General features: G+C 38.5%; 1 protein-coding gene across 1 annotated transcript in view; it reads right to left on the bottom strand.

The window, feature by feature from the left end:
- Positions 1–5,104: 5,104 nt before the first annotated feature.
- Positions 5,105–17,035, bottom strand: part of SP1 (Sp1 transcription factor) — a 37,024-nt gene continuing 25,093 nt past the window's right edge. The window contains exons 4-6 of the mRNA XM_033116794.1: positions 8,403–8,571; positions 6,581–6,780; positions 5,105–5,816 (exon numbers count right to left, since the gene is read on the bottom strand). Coding sequence (XP_032972685.1) covers positions 5,503–5,816; positions 6,581–6,780; positions 8,403–8,571 — 683 coding nt within the window. The 3' untranslated portion in view covers positions 5,105–5,502. The remainder of the gene's footprint in view (positions 5,817–6,580; positions 6,781–8,402; positions 8,572–17,035) is intronic.

The raw sequence follows: 17,035 nt of genomic DNA, 5'->3' as shown, positions 1-17,035 counted from the left end.
GTGAGAAGGTCGGTTTTTTAGTTTTGACAAAAGTACTATGATAATATGCTAACAATGGGGAAAACTGGATAAGGGGTATATGGAAACTCTCTGTACTATCTTCACAACTTTCCTTTAAAAATATTCCAAAATAAAAAGCTTAATTAAAAAACTGTTGGGGCTGACCCTATTCCTCTTGGTCCTCCACATTTCTATGTAGTCATGGCACACTGATCCGGGTCAGGACAGTTTACCTGGGAGTTACGTGGAGGGCAATCACACTGATGAATATGTATGGGAGCACAACGATGCAGTGGGAACCTTTGCTGGGTTCAGTATAGTAAGTTATATCCATATTCTCCACATTCCCAACCCTCTCAACACACCAGAGACATGCTTTTTTATTAAAAAAAAAAACATTTTTTAATTGGTTTACAAAGGAGCTACAGACTACATTGAAACTATCTTTGTACAAAAAGGCAAAAAAAAAAAAAAAAAAAAAAAAAAAAAAAGCCCCAAAACACCCAGAGACAAAGGTCGGAGGAGACGCAAGAAAGGAAGATACAAAAGAGCAGGAAGTTACTGAAAGACAAGAGATTAGCATCATACATACAGGGGGAAAAAGAACGAGAGATGAAGAGAGCATTTAAAAGTATTTCCCCACATAGCCCTGGTGATAATTGGATTGGAACCAACAACAAACACAGCATGAGATTATTAAGAGATTTAAAAAGGCAACAGTGGTATGAAGACTGGTTATTGCCAGTGTTAAGAGAGAAATAAACTTGTTTTAGGCACCAGAGATTGAAGCACCGCCCAGCAGGCCCTAGGGCAGCTGCCATCGGTGTGTGTAGAAGGGGACTCCTCAGGTCAATCTCAGCATATTTTTCCCATCTTTCCCCAAAGTCTTTGTGCCCTAGATTACAGGTGAGGGCTAGGGCTATGGGATGCCACTGGGAGAAAAGGGTGATCAGAAATATGAAGACCTGCCCTTGTCCACAGCGTTCAAGAGCAGTTGCTGGGAAAGTGGAGGGCTGAGCAGACAAAGCCCATTCCCCTGTGAAGGCACAGTGTCATTCCCGAAGGTGAGACAAAGGAACACACACACCCCAGGAGAGGTATCAACCGTCCTCAATACCTGCAGCCCAGCTTAACGCCATTTGTCATGCTTTTTCCTAATACTGAAGGGAGTTGAGGGACAGACCACCACACCTCTTCTCGCTTAGCAGGAACAAGGCAGGCGGGGGTTGTTTGATAATGAAGGGGGAAAATGGGACAAAATACTCACTTCTCTCAAATGAGCATTGTGGAGGAAATCTTTTTGGGTTTGGGAAGTCAAACTGGAGAAGACCTACGGGAGGAATGAATCCAGGGATGCCCCCTTTTTATTCCTTTCCCAGCCTTCAGTCTAAGGCAAACAAGCCAAATCTGGGAGAGGGAGTAGGATGTTTAAGGCTGCTTATTGTCCTCCTGGGGGCTGGTGTTTAGGGAAGGCAGACAAAGAAAAGAAACAGGTCAACCTCAAAGCTGGTCTGCTCATCCTCATAGAAAAAGTCTGCACCCCAGGAGTAGAGCCAAATGAGGCACCAGTTAGAGTACAGGCTCCAAAACAAAAGTAAAGCAACCTGCCCATGTTTTATCAGCAGTTTTCAAAAGCAATGTTTTCCGGGGTTGGAGAAGTGCCATGTCCTCCTCCTTTCCCCAAAGCTACTGCTGCCACCTTTCATCCTTGCACATAAGTTACTGGCTCTCTTCTAAGGGAGATGAAACTCTGAGATTTCACATTTCTCCTCCCTACCCCAAGAGGCTACCCAGCTTTGAATTAGGGGGAAGGAGAGCTATGCAAAGGGCCCTCCACTTGAGGCAGCTAGACTAACCTCATTTCCTTCATACCTGGATCTCCAAAACTCTTGATCTGATCCCAAGGTCCAGAAGGCATCAGGGTACTTACAACTGAATGAAAACTTTAAGCAAGTAGCACCAGGGCTCCCCCAAAGCATAACAGGGGCCTGATTAATACCCCCAAAGAACCCCTCAAAAAGTATATAAATTTATTGCGTCCTAGCAAAGATCTGCAGCTTCCAGTATTCACACAATGTGAAGATATTAACAATACAAAATATATTCTGAAAGTCAAACATCTGCAGTTCATAGTGCTTTCTCAGATTTGTTAAAAAAATACAATGCTTAGTTTCCTATATAGGATATACAAAAGCAAAAAATATATATATGTATATAGTAGAAATCAATCAATCAGCCATAGTAATTTACAGCTTTTGTCTCTAACCCTCCCCCAATCATAAACTTTACCCCCCACTGCAGTCTATACTTTCTGGGATCAAGGGTTCTATTTATCCTGAACCAAGCTGAAATATCCATTACATTTCATTCTGCATAGCACTCACGAACAGGGCCAGCTGGGAGGTCCCTGAAGGAACATGTGGGTTGTTACTGCTCTGGGTACAACTGAGACAGTCAAATGATAGCAGATGAGTGTGAATGGGCAGCCCAAAAGGACAAGGGAATGAGTGCTTTAATGTAACCACTCCTCTGGGGTGCCCTGCCCCATAAGACTTGGTCATTTAAGAAAAATTAAAAAAAAAAAAAAAAAAAAGAAACTCATGAAAAACAAATTTAGAATCAATATGCTTGTCAGTTACATTAATTTCTGCTGGCCAAAAGTTCAGGGAAAGGGATTTTCAGCAATAAGCTCCTGACTCAAGGAATGTAGGCTCCTAACTTCCTGTGGAAAAGACTGAGTGGCTCACTGCTGCTAGGAGACAAAAGCAGAAGCTGCGTCAGTTGCGGGGCCAAACAAGATGCGATAAGGATCTGGAGCTTACTTGGTGAGAAGAAAATAGGGCAAGAGGAAAGAACTGGATATAAATTCACTCAAAGTAATGCTAATGAACGGGGTCGAGGGTAAACCAGCATTCCATCCCAGAGAGAAACAATATCAAAATAACCTAAAAGCTTGCTGTCCTCGGCTTCGTTAAGCTAGGTCATATTAATAATTTCACACTGGGGATGATCCCATTCCTTGAAATGCTCTAGCAAAGTACTGCACGTTCCATCCAGTGAGTTATCTGCCCCTTTCTTCCAAAAAGTGTCTATGTACATGATTACAGACATAAAATAACAGGTTCTGACTTGTGCCTTTCAGTGGGAATAAGGGTATGATAAGTGGCTGGGCACGGGGGTGACTTTTTTTTCAGTATTAACAGAATATGATCTGGGGAAAGTTCCTTGCAGTGGTTCCTGAGTGTTAAAAACAGTATTAAGTCTGCAGAGAAAGAACCAACTGGAGTGAATTATTGTTTAGAGTATTAACAGCTATTGTATTTCAGGTTAAACAACACAAACTTACCTAAACCCTAATCTGGATAGATTTTATATAAAATATATAGTAGAATCATAACATCATCTATTTGTAGTCAAGGTAAAAAGATTTATGAAAGGAACTAGGACTCTGCTATACATCTGAATGTTGGTTTCACTTTCAAACACAAAAATAGTTTTTTCTTTTAAAAGTGCAGTAGAATATCCCCCATTCATAATTGTAACTAATTTAGCATAAGCAAAGAAATAACCTCAGGAACATACCCAGGTTTTAAGATAAGATTTCTAGGTAATAAGCCTGAAAGGCATTTTGATCTGAATTTGATTTATTTTCCAACAATTTTAAATATAATTTCTCATCTGTGTGTAGATATATACAGGCACAAACACACATTCACAGTCATACACAAACACTTAACTTTCTATCAGATCAGGGTAATTTTTATTGCAGGTCTCTTTTAGTATTGGCTAACAGAAAACCTATCCCCAACCTAACAGATTACACACATACACACAGCCATTTTCACACTTCCTCACAGTGAAAAGCCCTCTGACAAGATACCAGAAGGTCAAGAGAGACGATGTTTTAATGGCTGGGCCTTGAGGACAACTCTGGTTGCATTTAAATCTCAGTGCCAAATGCACTAAGAGTTCCCTGCCGCTATAATTTTTGGATCAGTCTCTTCAGGAATCAGGCCATGGAAAAAGCAAGATGGTTTCTCCCGATCTCTCCTATAAACCACAGTGTGGTAAGACAAGATTTCTTTTTGTTCTGGGCTATCATTCCCATGATCATGTGCTTCCTTTTCCCTTAGGAACCACCCAAGGAAGAGTTAAGGGAAAAGATCAAATAACCACTGCCTTGCCACTAGTATATGTTCTGGAGTTCTGCAGAATGGAAACCCGGAACAGATTCATTGGCTGATGCTCCTTAATAACATAATGGAAAAGAAACTACTGGGGATGTTCAGAAGAGGAAGTGTATTTCCTCTCAGAACTCAGAAACTTATGTGAAATCAAAATTTAGAACTACCTTGGAAGACAGCCGTACAAAAGTCCAAATACTCCACTAACTCCTGAACTGGACCACTTCTGCTTCTTACCACATCATTTCCTACTAAAGCCCCTATCTAATATTTGACCATCTTTTCATAGTTTTATATAAACTGATCCCAGATTATAACCTTCAAAAGGTCTCTTGTACAATTCCATAGAAAGACTTCTGATTCTTGATGCTTAGAGCAGCTAATGAAGAGAAGTGCCTTTGACTCTCCAGCGCCAAGAGGGTGCCTGCGTCAGTAGTATTTTGAACACTCTCTCCACAGCCACCTCAAGCATCAGCCTGAGATTCATGGTTTCTCCATTCTGCTGCTGGGACTAAGGACTTTAAAAGATTCACAGAAGTGCCTCATCCAGGGATCACTACCAAAAACATGAAACGATGAGGTGAGAGAAAGGGAGACAAAAAGGGTTGAGTCAGGAAAAGGAGTGCAAGAAGCTGATCCCAAATAAAAAGACAAAATTAAGAAAAGAAAAACATTATGTATGTATATATAAACTAAAAGCAGAGCATATGAATGCTTAATCTGGTGGGAAGCCAAGACAACATCTATAGAACTTGGATGTTGTCACAACAAGGCTCAGCCATAAGGAAATAAGGCAATATAAAAAAATGACCAAGGTATTTTGGTCACAGAATGGTCTCTTTCCTCCTCCCAGCCAACCCCTGCAAATGCATCTCTATATATCTTTTACATATATATATATATATATAATATAGAATCTGTTTTTGTTAAAAAGTATTTCAATGATCATATATATTTAACAAGGCATGATGGCTTTAGGAAAGGGGGGGATCCATCATGAGGGAGCTGAGAAAGGAAATGCAGGACAGGGAGGCTGGGGTAAGAAATGTAAGAAACTCGCTGGGGTCAAACAAATGCTCATCAAAGGGTGGCACCAACAGAATTTTCACTCCTGTTCACCACTTCAAGGAGGTACTGATGATATAGGTGGGTGCCAGGACCCCATCTCTTCTCTTATATCCCTCCCCCAATTCTTCCCACCACCATGCATTTTAATGCCTCGTGGCTCTCTCTCCCACATGTCTCTTGGACCCATGCTACCTTGCATCCCGGGGTTGATGGGTATGGCCCATATGTCTCTGGCCCCGTGTGCCTGATCTCAGAAGCCATTGCCACTGATATTAATGGACTGCAGATCTGCCACCTGCATGACGTTGATGCCACTGTTGGCGAGACGGGCAATACCCTCTGGACAGATGGCCTCCATGGCTACCATATTGGTGGCAATGAGGGCCGAAGAAGTGGCAGCGCCACTGCCTTCTGAACCTGCCCCACTATCCAGGGGCAAAGTGCCCACACTCAGGGCTACACCGGGGCCTCCCTTCTTATTCTGGTGGGTCTTGATATGCTTTGACAGGTGGTCACTCCTCATGAAGCGCTTGGGACACTCAGGGCAGGCAAATTTCTTCTCACCTAAGTGAAAAAAGAGAAAGAAGATAAGAAACTGACATAATAGGAATTAGGGGTGCCTTGTCCAATTACTGTTTTCAAATTATATTAGGCAGAATAAGGCCAGGTTTAGAAGATGATAAAAGCAAGAAAAATTTAGTTGAGTATCTTTTGCTTTTGGGGGAAGAAAAACAGGTAAAGGTTGAGCATAGCAGTTCCTGGCCATACATCTTCACACCACAAATTCAAGGAGTAGAAAGTGTCTGTAGCCCTGCATTCCTACCTTAAGGCCCAAGTTCTCTCTTCTTGGACAAGCTTAACTGCCCACCCCTCGAACCAAACATCCTGTGGGGAAGGGATGGTTTGAGCCAATCACAGCCCATTCCTGGAGCTGGAGGTAGGGTCGATCCCACCCAAACCACATACTAAAAATAGAAACAAAGGGATCATTTTCAAAGGAAACTTGGCATGCTAGTACCAAGAGGAGGGGAATAAATTTTAAAAAAAAGAAAAAAAAGGTTGGGGAGTATTCAGAAAGGAAGGAATCCAGCAGCAAAGTAAGGCAGGACCAGGACTAAGCAGAGCAACGGGTCCTCCTTCAAAATTCCATTCAAAACCCAGCTCCTTCCTTCTTAAAGGTTTTCCAGATCAACTCCAATTCCATTTATGATCCATACATTCAGTTTCAAACATAAATTGCTCAGAAATTGTAGTTATTTCATAGGTAAGTTTTGTGTCTTTCCATTCTTCTCTATTACTATTTCTTTCTTTTCCAGGCTGCGGCTCACCTGTATGTGTGCGTTTGTGCCTCTGCAGCTCATCTGAACGTGTGAAGCGTTTCCCACAGTACGACCAGGTACACATGAACGGCCTCTCGCCTGTATGCCAGCGCAAGTGTGCCCGTAAGTGTGAGGTCTTGCCATATACTTTGCCACAGCCTTGAATGTGGCAAATATGCTGTTTCTTTTTGCCAGGATCCCCAGAGCCCCTGAAAGTGAGAACACAACTATTCATTATTCTAGAGATAAAAATTAAAGAATCACAAAGAGTCAACAGTAATTACCTGACCCACTCAAAAATAGCCCAAACTTTCATTTTTAAAAATGGTTTCTCTTTAGTATCAAAAGATAAATCTTTAGTTGATTCTGGTTTTGATATCCAAAATTCAAGGTGTAGGTTTCCTCTCTCTGAGATATTTGCTCTTTTCTGCTTTCCTGTTCCTTAATCAATTGTGATGTTTGAAGAAATAAACACTCTGGAGGTGACTTGGGAAGTCCATGGGGCATTTTCTTAGAAGTTTTAGTCTCAATACAAGCATTTTTTACGGGAATTACTGTAAATATAGTGATCTTTTTGGGCTGGAAACTTACTTAAGGGTCTCTCCATTTAGGCACCTAGTGGAGAACTTTAAGGAAAATATTTTACAACTATAGAACTTTTTTCTAGAATAAAGGTCAAGACCCAAATGGTGACAATTAAAAGCTGAAAAGCTGGAGCAGTATCAGGGACTTCAGTGAAAGAGGAACATGGGCTGAATAAACTTTAAAAGGCAAATAAGGACCCTCACACTTATTCAAGGTATGTAAAACACAAAAATATTCCCTCTATGGAGCAGATCCTAAGCTCCTCTCAGGAATCAGTTCTGAAATGTTTTTGCCAAACCAATTTGTTCCATGTGTGATCCATTAGTGGGCATTGGGGAGATTTCCAAGAGGGACTTTTTTTGGGTTTTAACAGCACATATTCGCAAAGGGAAAAAACTTAACGGAAATGAAATCACACTTCGATGGAAATCAGAATTTCCTTCAAAAATTTAAATCCACTTTAAGCTTTGTTAAAGGGAAACACAATTGTACTCAGTACTTTTGATTCAGGTTTTTCCTATAATGTAGGGTAACCTACAAATAAATTATTTTTTGTTTTGATACTCTTATTTCTGTGCTTATTTTTATTGGGACAAAACTTTAATAGACTTTTTTCAAAGGCATTTGAACAACTATGTGACTTTCTGTTTTCTTTCAAAAGCAGTGGCTTGCAGGAAAAGAATGGAACTTGGAATTCTCCAGAGATAATACTGAATAGCAGGTACTACTGAGAAAATCATCAGAACTTTGTTCTGCAGGACACGTTACAGTCCCTGATCGAAGAATTTTCTACATAGACTAAGCATTTTTGTCTATTTTGAGAGAAAATAAGATGCTGGAAAACTTATCCTCATACAACCACTGTAAAAACACACTACAATAGGTATGGTTTTTTCCTTTGCAAGCCTGTTTTACAAGCAACCTTGTTAAAAGCATCTCAAAACAGACATATGGTAATAATCATTAAACCAGCTGGCTCCGTCTGATTTCTTTAGGAGCAAGCAGGCACCTATTATGGCCCAAGGTCTTAGAGTCAATGAAAAGATCCAAGGAACCAAGAATCCACAGGATCAAAGCAACCAACGGCCTATAATATAACCTAATCAAATGTATTATACTATCTCTGATCCCTCTGCACCACTGCCAAGTCTTAAATGTTAAAAACATAACCCTCTCCTCACCACCAAATCCATTCACTTTTTTTTATTTTTATATTACTCTTAAGATAATAGCTGGGTCAACTTACCTTCCTTCACTGTCTTTACAGTAGGGGCAGGTGCATGCTTCCCGCCGGGTCCTCCGACCAGCTTGGGGTTGGGGATCTGGGCTGTTTTCTCCTTCCTCTCCACCTGCAGTGTCATCATGGATGCCATCACCACCGGCCCCATGGAGGCCAAGCTGAGCTCCATGATCACCTGAAATTCAGAGTAAAGGGTCAAGATGGGCAGTAGGGAGGGGAGGCCGTCGTAGCTGCAAGCACCTCAGGGACACTGCATTTACAGCACCATTTCTTCAAAGCTTTGAAGTTACCTTCATTGATATCACCCATACTTGAAATCTCAAGAATCGTCATTGAAAATACAAAGAGCCAATAAGTAGATGAAAAAAACATGGTCAATCTCACTCAATTTTAAAAGTACAACTCGATTTATAATGGACTTTTGTAATTTTTCACCTATCAGATTATAAAAAGTTAAAACTCTAATAATACACAGCATCAGCAAGGATATGGGGAAAATAGGTGTGTGTGTGTGTGTGTGTGTGTGTATTGATAAATTAGATACAACCTTTTTGAAGGTCAATTTGGCATTATTATTAAAAATTTTAATGTGTATCTTCATTTGTCCAGTCATTCAAATACAGTTCAAAGTAATTCCATTTTGAAACCAGCAATGTCCTATGGATATACTCATGAGAACATAAAGATATGTGACAACAGTGTTTTCTGTAACAACAAAAAATTGGAAACAATAAAAATGTAAGCCACTGAGATCCTATAGTTAAATAAATGACAATAAACTTATGCAATGGACTACTATACATCCATCAAAAAGAATGAGACAAAGATGTCCAACAAAACTCTTACTCATTCCCAGAACTATAGAAGCAACCAAATGGAAATGACTAAAGATAAGACTTTAAGAGATTCCAAACTAGAAATTATACAAAACCGGAGAGGGGAAACTTCCTGAAACGAGCAAAAATTGTGCTGAATACTCAACAGAGGACAGTACATGTGTATTATTAGGTTGATGCAAAAGTAATTACGGTTTAAAAGGTTAAAAATTCCAAAAACCGCAATTACTTTTGCACCAACCTATTATATAAATTTTGACACAATGAGGAAAGAGCTAGCTATACATGCAACGTTTTGATTTGGGACTAGATGCTTTTCAGAATTCTAGAAAAAGGAAGAAAATGTAAAGCATACATTCTGCCATTTGATGTCATTTGCTTTTAAAGATAAAATTTGTATAAAATCACTAATTTCTGTCCCGGATAAATTAAAACAGATAAATGTTACCAAGTTCTAGGCCAATGTTTTTCAAACTTTTAAAACCTACAACCCAAACTAAAAAATATATTTGACATTATATTTTACCTAGTAGGTAACGCATATAACAGAAACAAAAGTTTCACAAACAATGCTGACCCTTATTATAAGCAATGTATTCTTAAATTTTCTGGACTCTACTTAAATTTTTTTTTTCCTTAACGCTGGTCATGACCCAGTATATTGATTGCATGAACCACTAATGGGTTGGTTACACTGGACATTTTCAAACATTGCTATAGGCCAGTGGACAAAAGTAATGTTTCAAAGGAATAGATAACATTCTTGTCAGGTTTTCAAAGCATCTACTATCAATAAGTATTTACCTATGAAAGCACCGTATAAATAAGTTAATGACTCTATCCATATTTAAGATTTCTATAAATGGAGTATTGAATTGGTCTGCTTTGTTTTATCTACCTATAAAGAAGGAAAATAAGTAAATAGGATCGATCAGACTTACCATCTAAAATCTAGGCTCTTGATTTTACTTTTGTACCTAACCTCCACTCTTTTCAGCTCATTAACCTAATTTTGAGTTACTATGCCTAATAATAATTTCTTCTTGTGCGTTCCTACACACTCTACCACTTCTAAGCACCAGCCTCTGGCATTAAAATAAATTTAATCTGAATGTTTTGAGACTTTCATGATACTGGCAGAGCTGAAACTGAGAATTACTGGAGTACAGGGTTAAGAACAGCTTCTGGAGTAAAAGAGATCTAGATATGAGTTCCTGCACCGCCATTTGATTAGCTTCTAACAGTGAGCAAGTAACTTTCTCCATCAGTAAAATTGGAATGAAATATTATCAATCTTATAAAGTTATTGTGAAAAACAAATGAAATAATACATGTAAGGTGCTTAGCATAGTATGTCACATAGCAAGCATTCAACACATTGTAGCTAATATTATTAGGAAAACATCTTATGGGAAAACCATAGTGAGACATCATGGAATAAGATACACACCAATATTTTGTTTAATCAATCTGCCTTAAAAACTATGTTAATAGGGGCAGCCGGTTAGCTCAGTTGGTTAGAATGCGATGCTCATAGCACCAAGGTTGCCAGTTCGATCCCTACATGGGCCAGTGTGAGCTGCGCCCTCCACAACTAGATTGAAACAACTACTTGACTTGGAGCTGATGGGTCCTGGAGAAACACACCCAAAGTAAATAAAAGTTTAAAACAAACAAACAAACAAAACACTATGTTACTAAGTGGAAACTCCCCCTAGTGGGGATGGAGAATTTATACTCTGAAATAAGCCCAAATAGTTCAAGGCTAATTAGGATGCTAGTATCACCAATGGTTACCAACCAAAAATTACATTCAGGAGAGAAATTTATGAAACTGTAGATCCAGCTATCTACAATAGGTCGTTAGAATCAAGATTAAGACAAAACCATGGTACTCATAAACAAATCATCTTCTCTGACCTACTTTCCAAGCTAACCTAACTCTATTAAAATTTGAGACGCAATTCATTTACCCCCAAAGTCCTCCCCTGTCCCAGTCAATTGGAAAGTGGCAAACCTTTCTCCATTTTATTAAAACATAAGAATAATATTCAGGACAGGGCATAATTCAGTAAAGAGGGAAACAGAAATACTCAGATATTAGGCCTCTCTAAAACCTCATGTCTAACTCTATTTCATTACAAAATAGATAGTCAAAACTAGTATCTTCCTGGACCCCCACTATGATTTCAAAGAAATTTTTTTTAAAGTGAAAACTGGGAATGAGGTTAGATAAAATTAACAATTTTGAATTTCATTTAACAAAAAGAAGGGATGAAATGTCAACAAAGCATCAGACCAGAATCTGTTTCCAGCCTCTTTTAGTAACAGTTTTAGAAAAAGAATAGTTTTATCTTAAAATGTGGCACTGGTTAAGCAATGAATAAATTAAAGGTTCTCCTTTCCATGATGAAAATAACTAGTACACCAAAGGCGCAGTTTAATGACAGTCTTGCCCAGCCCACTGGTTGCCTCTAGCATTAGTTTCTGAAATAGCTATGGCAGTTACACACTTTTTACAGTTACACACTTTTTCAGTTTCCTCAAACTGAAGTGTATTGAAATTATGAACTTTCAAGAAGACCACTCTGATAAGTCAAACAGCCTATTATTCTTCTCTGAGAAACTTGGACAATACTAAAATAAGATGAAATATGAACCTCCTCAGAAATTTTCAAAAGGGTGGTTCCCATATGCTTTCTGGAATGATTTTGGGAACATTATGTTTTTTAAATTCAGTATTAATACAGTAAGACTGAATTTTAAAACTGCACCTGTATTAAGCATACACTGGGTTTTCTGAACATGTTTCATTTTACACAACAGATTTAATCCAAAGAAGTATATCTCAGACCACGAAGTGTTTGTATATTCAGCCATGTTGAAACAGAATACTGGTAACATATCACTTATGTGTGAGGAACATCAGGTATCCAGAATATGACCCCAAATCAAGAAAAACATCTCTAGTAACAGAGATAGCAAAGTAGAGAAAAATAGAAGAATTGTATTTTTAATGACAGAAAAACTGATAACTGGGAGTGGTAAGATGTAATACCAAAACATACAAATAATATAGATGGACCCTAATTTCATGCCTCTATTGACTACTTGGTTATTCTTGAGATAGTTTAATGTGGGAAAGACAGGATAAATGCTTGATTTTATCAATTACTAGTCTTCAAAATATCAAGTTGGTTTCCTAGAATCCTTGAAAAGTGACCAATGAATTTTTTTCTTTTTTTTTTAAATTTTTTATTGGGGATTATTGGGGAACAGTGTACTTTTCCAGGGCCCATCAGCTCCAAGTCAAGTCGTTGTCCTTCAATCTAGTTGTGGAGGGCGTAGCTCAGCTCCAAGTCCAGTTGCCGTTTTCAATCTTAGTTGCAGGGGGCACAGCCCACCATCCCATGCGGGAATTGAACCACATTAAGAGCTTGCATGCTAACCATCTGAGCCATCTGGCTGCCCTGAATTTCTTTTCTTAAAAATCAAGTTTATTGGGACAGCCAGATGGCTTAGTTGTTTAGAGCATGAGCTCTTAACAACAAGGTTGCCGGTTCAATTCCCGCATGGGATGGTCTGCGTCCCCGGCAACAGCGACTGGACTTGGAGCCAAGCTACGCCCTCCACAACTAGACTGAAGGACAACGACTTGACTTGGAGCTGATGCACTCTGGAAAAACACAGTTCCCCAATATTCGCTAATAAAGGGGAAAAAATCAAGTTCACTGAGATATAACTTACAAACAATGAAAATTCACCCTTTTAATCAGTTTAGACCAGGGTTCCCAACTGGGGCCATTTTGCTCCCCAGGAGACATGACACTGTATGGAGACGTTTTTGATTGTCAGGTCTGGTATCCAGTGCTACTAAACATTCTACAAGGCACAGGACAGCCTGCTCCTCTTCCAAAATGAAGAATTATTCATTTCAAAACGTCAATAGTGCCGACGTTAAGAAACATGGTTTAGACAAATGTATACAGTATAGTATAACTGTATACAGTATAACTAGTATACAGTATAACTACTATTACATGCAAGATATAGAATATTTCCACCAACTCAAATAGTGCCCTCACTCCCCCTACCCCCTGCAATCAGTCTTCTTTGCATCAATATGAACTCATGGATTTAAACATTTGATGCTTCGATCCAGTGCAGTTTTTTATCCTTACTGATGCTCAAACTGTCCACTTAGCCATAGAAAAATACCAAATTGGCTCCTGTGTCCTTTGACAAGATATCCCACGTTTGACATTAATTTCCTGCTCTAGATCTAGAATCAGCTTTCTTCAAGTATTCCTAGTATTTCCTAGTTTCTTTTAATGGGGAATTAGTGTTTAGAAACCACAATCATTTTAGTCATTTGAAGCTCTGGTGGATTCCACAGAAAGTAATCATTTGAACACTATTTCCTGAATTCTTACATGCTGGTATTTAATTGTCCGTGGTCTTTATACTTGGAGGTCTGTTTGTCTGGCTATAACATTCTTGGTTCATGTTTACTTCCTTGATTCTCTTAAATGTTAATTCGTTGAATTCTGACATGCTGCCAAAAAAGTCTAGTGATAATCTATTTTCCTTCCTTTGTAAGTGATTAGGTCTTTTTTACTTTTTTTTTAATTAGGATGCCCAAATTTTTTCCCTTAAAACCTATCAGTTTTACTAGACTATGTCTCATTGTTGACCATTCTGGGTCCATTTCCCCAGATACACTTTGGGAAAGTTTGCTCACGGGTTTTCATTGTTTTCTTCTTTGAGGACTTTGTTTATATAAATGTTGGTTCTTCTTCGGCTATATTTTATATTTTTTTCTCACTCCTTTGTACCCCCCCTTTTTGGGTTTCTTTTATTTTAAAAGCTTCCCTTTTTATAATACATATAAAAAATTAGCTTTGTTTTACTTAGTCTTTTTATTTTATTGAGTCATTATCTGTTGTGCTTACTTATGTTCTTTTTAGTTTCGTTTTTATTTCTCAAGTAATTTTTTCTCTTATTTCCAATTTTTTCCTGAGGTCTGTCACTTCTCTTTTCAAATTCTCCTTTCCTCCAATCACTTCATTTCTGACATTTTTCTAATTTGAATTTGTACTTTCAAAACTTCTATCACTTCCTTAAATTCTTTTAGTTTATTTTGAATTTTCACCTATTTTGTGGCATGTCTCCAGGGTCCTTTCATTGTCTGAGGGGGTGTTTTTCTGCTTCTTTCTGTTGTTGTTATTAGTATCTTTTACTAGTAGTAACTTTATATGGATTCAAACTCTTTTTCAAGTAAAATGAAGTTTTCCTGAAATTTCTGGAGCAAGGGGTAGGAGCCAGGACAGCTTTTCTAAGTTTCAAGGCTTTAGAGATTCCTTTTCTCTTATTTTTGCAAAGTGATTAAAACAAAAATAACACACAACTTTTCATTCTTTCTGTTATCTACCCCTCTGCTCTTTCTCTTACTTTTATCTTGTCCCTTTCTTTGTTCCTGTCTAGCTCAGTGTGAGTTCTACTCCTAGAAGTTTCTCCTCGGTTCCAAGCTTTACGTTAGAACTTCAGTTAAATTTCAAAAGTTGTCAGATTCTCACCCTTCCCTTGTACACACCATCTAACTGAATCCTGCAGAACCCCTTCCAAGTTTCAGTTCCTGTTCTAGATGTTCTTCAGTGAGTACCTGTTGGTAATTTAGAGGTTCTCCTATTCTCAAGGCCATAGAAGCCCTGTTGCCTTCCCTCTGCTACCTCTCCTTCACAAACGCCAGTAATCGATAGATCTGATAGTTTGTTCTCACCTGCTGGTTCACTGCAGATATAAGGCTTCATTGCAAAGTTTTTGGGTTTGCTATCCTAGTTTCTTCAGCTAATATATTTGTTTTGTAACAATTTTAAATTTATAGAATCATTACAAAGACAGTTCAGAAAGTTCTTATATAGTCTACACCCAGCTTCCCTTAATGTTAACATACGTAATCAAGGTACATTAGTCAAAACCAATAAATTAACATTGGTACAATACTAGTAACTATAGACATTGTTTGGATTTCACCAGTGTTTCCACTAATGTCCTTCCTCTCTTCCAGGATCCCATCCAGGGTACCACATTTCATTTAGTTGTCATGTCTCCTTAGGCTCCTTTGATCTATGAAAGTGTCTTAGTTTCTCATGACCTTGATAGTTTTGAAGAATACTGGTTGGTATTTTGTAGAACGTCCCTCAATTTGAACTGGTCTGATGTTTTCTCATTAGACTGGAGTTATGGGTTTTGGAAAAGAATACCACACAAGTGAAGTACCCTTCTCATCACATCATATTAGCAGGTACATGATATCAATATACTCTGTTTTTAGGAGGGAGCTACAGAAAGATTAAAGTAACTGGCTGCCACCATTATGTTCCCACAATTTTCACTAAATTATCTTTTAAAAGTTTAAAATAAAAAAAGATGGAGTCTGGGTGGCCGGTTAGCTCAGTTGATTAGAGCGTGGTGCTAATACCACCAAGGTTGCCAGTTCAATCCCCACATGGAACACTGTGGGCTAAGCCCTCCTTTAAAAAACAAAAAATGCAGTCATCTAAACTAATTATTTAGGCGGACTCCTCAGTGCCTGTCTGCGGTTGTGTCAGTGGGACGTGTATGTACATGTATGAGCACTCGGCTACGGGGCGCCACAGCAGATGACACTACATGGTCCCCAGTTTTCATTCTCCCTTTCTTCCTGCCTAAAAGGTGCCTGATTTTGCTCAGGGTAACAATATTCCAGGTTAAAAATATTCTCGTTCCCACATTCCCTTGCAGATAAGGAGCTCGATCAATCAGATGTAAAACAAAATTGCTGAGTAAGACTTTCAGGAAAGCTCTTTAAATGGTAACTAGGCTTGTTTCCTCTCTTATCAAACTTTACCCATCCCTCCCTTTATCCTGTCTGCAAAGAGGTCACAATGACCAAAAGTGGAGTACCTGCCTTGCAAGCACGGCCACTGTCCCATTCTAAGGCAAAACTCAACATGGCTGGGTTCCTACTGCTATCTGAAGCTGCAATACCAACCTTGAACTCACTAGCTCCAAACTTCATGTTCTATGAGAACAATAAACCCCTATCTGGTTAAGCCACTGGAATATAGCTAAATGCATTCCCTAACCACAAAAAAATAAAGTAAAATAAAGAAACTTTTGTTTAAAAAGTAAGTCATGACAATGTTGGGCGTATCAATTTTGACTGACTGTAGTACAGCTCAGTATGTCCTACCAGTATGTTGTGTCCCTGTTTTTTGTGTGTCAAATTGATAAGAGCCTTTAATTTTCTTGGTCCAATTTCTAGAACTATGCTGTAAGCATCTAACAAAATTCTGATAATTTTATATTAGACCACATAAGAATAGAGAACATGCATCAGAAACTTACTTCTTTCTGCTCCAGAATGCAAGCCCTTGCTAATTCATTAGTAACTTGTGTTCTACACACACCCATATACCTTGCTTCTAAACTTATTTCTTCTACATTAAATCTTTCCTAATTATACAATTACTACATCTTATTTTACACACACATACATATGAGTGACAATTTATAGGCTTGGCTATATATAAACTACATAAACTTCCTTTGGGGCGTATCCCTCTACTGCCTTATACCATGTGGGCTCCCTAAGGGCAGGTTGTAGAAATGTTTATCAATTATTTACCATGCTAAGCTCTGAATATTCAAAGAGTTAGTTCTTGCTGTTGAAGAGCTTATAGTTCACTACAGAAGAAACAGATAATTTCAAAACAATCAGATAAATATTATAGTAAAAGCCATTCAAAGGATCTTCTAGTA

The sequence above is a fragment of the Rhinolophus ferrumequinum genome, chromosome 10, assembly GCF_004115265.2.
Source record: "Rhinolophus ferrumequinum isolate MPI-CBG mRhiFer1 chromosome 10, mRhiFer1_v1.p, whole genome shotgun sequence".
Classification (NCBI taxonomy): domain Eukaryota; kingdom Metazoa; phylum Chordata; class Mammalia; order Chiroptera; family Rhinolophidae; genus Rhinolophus; species Rhinolophus ferrumequinum.
The sequence above is the reverse complement of the archived record's forward strand: the minus strand, read 5'-3'. Positions and strand labels throughout refer to the sequence as shown.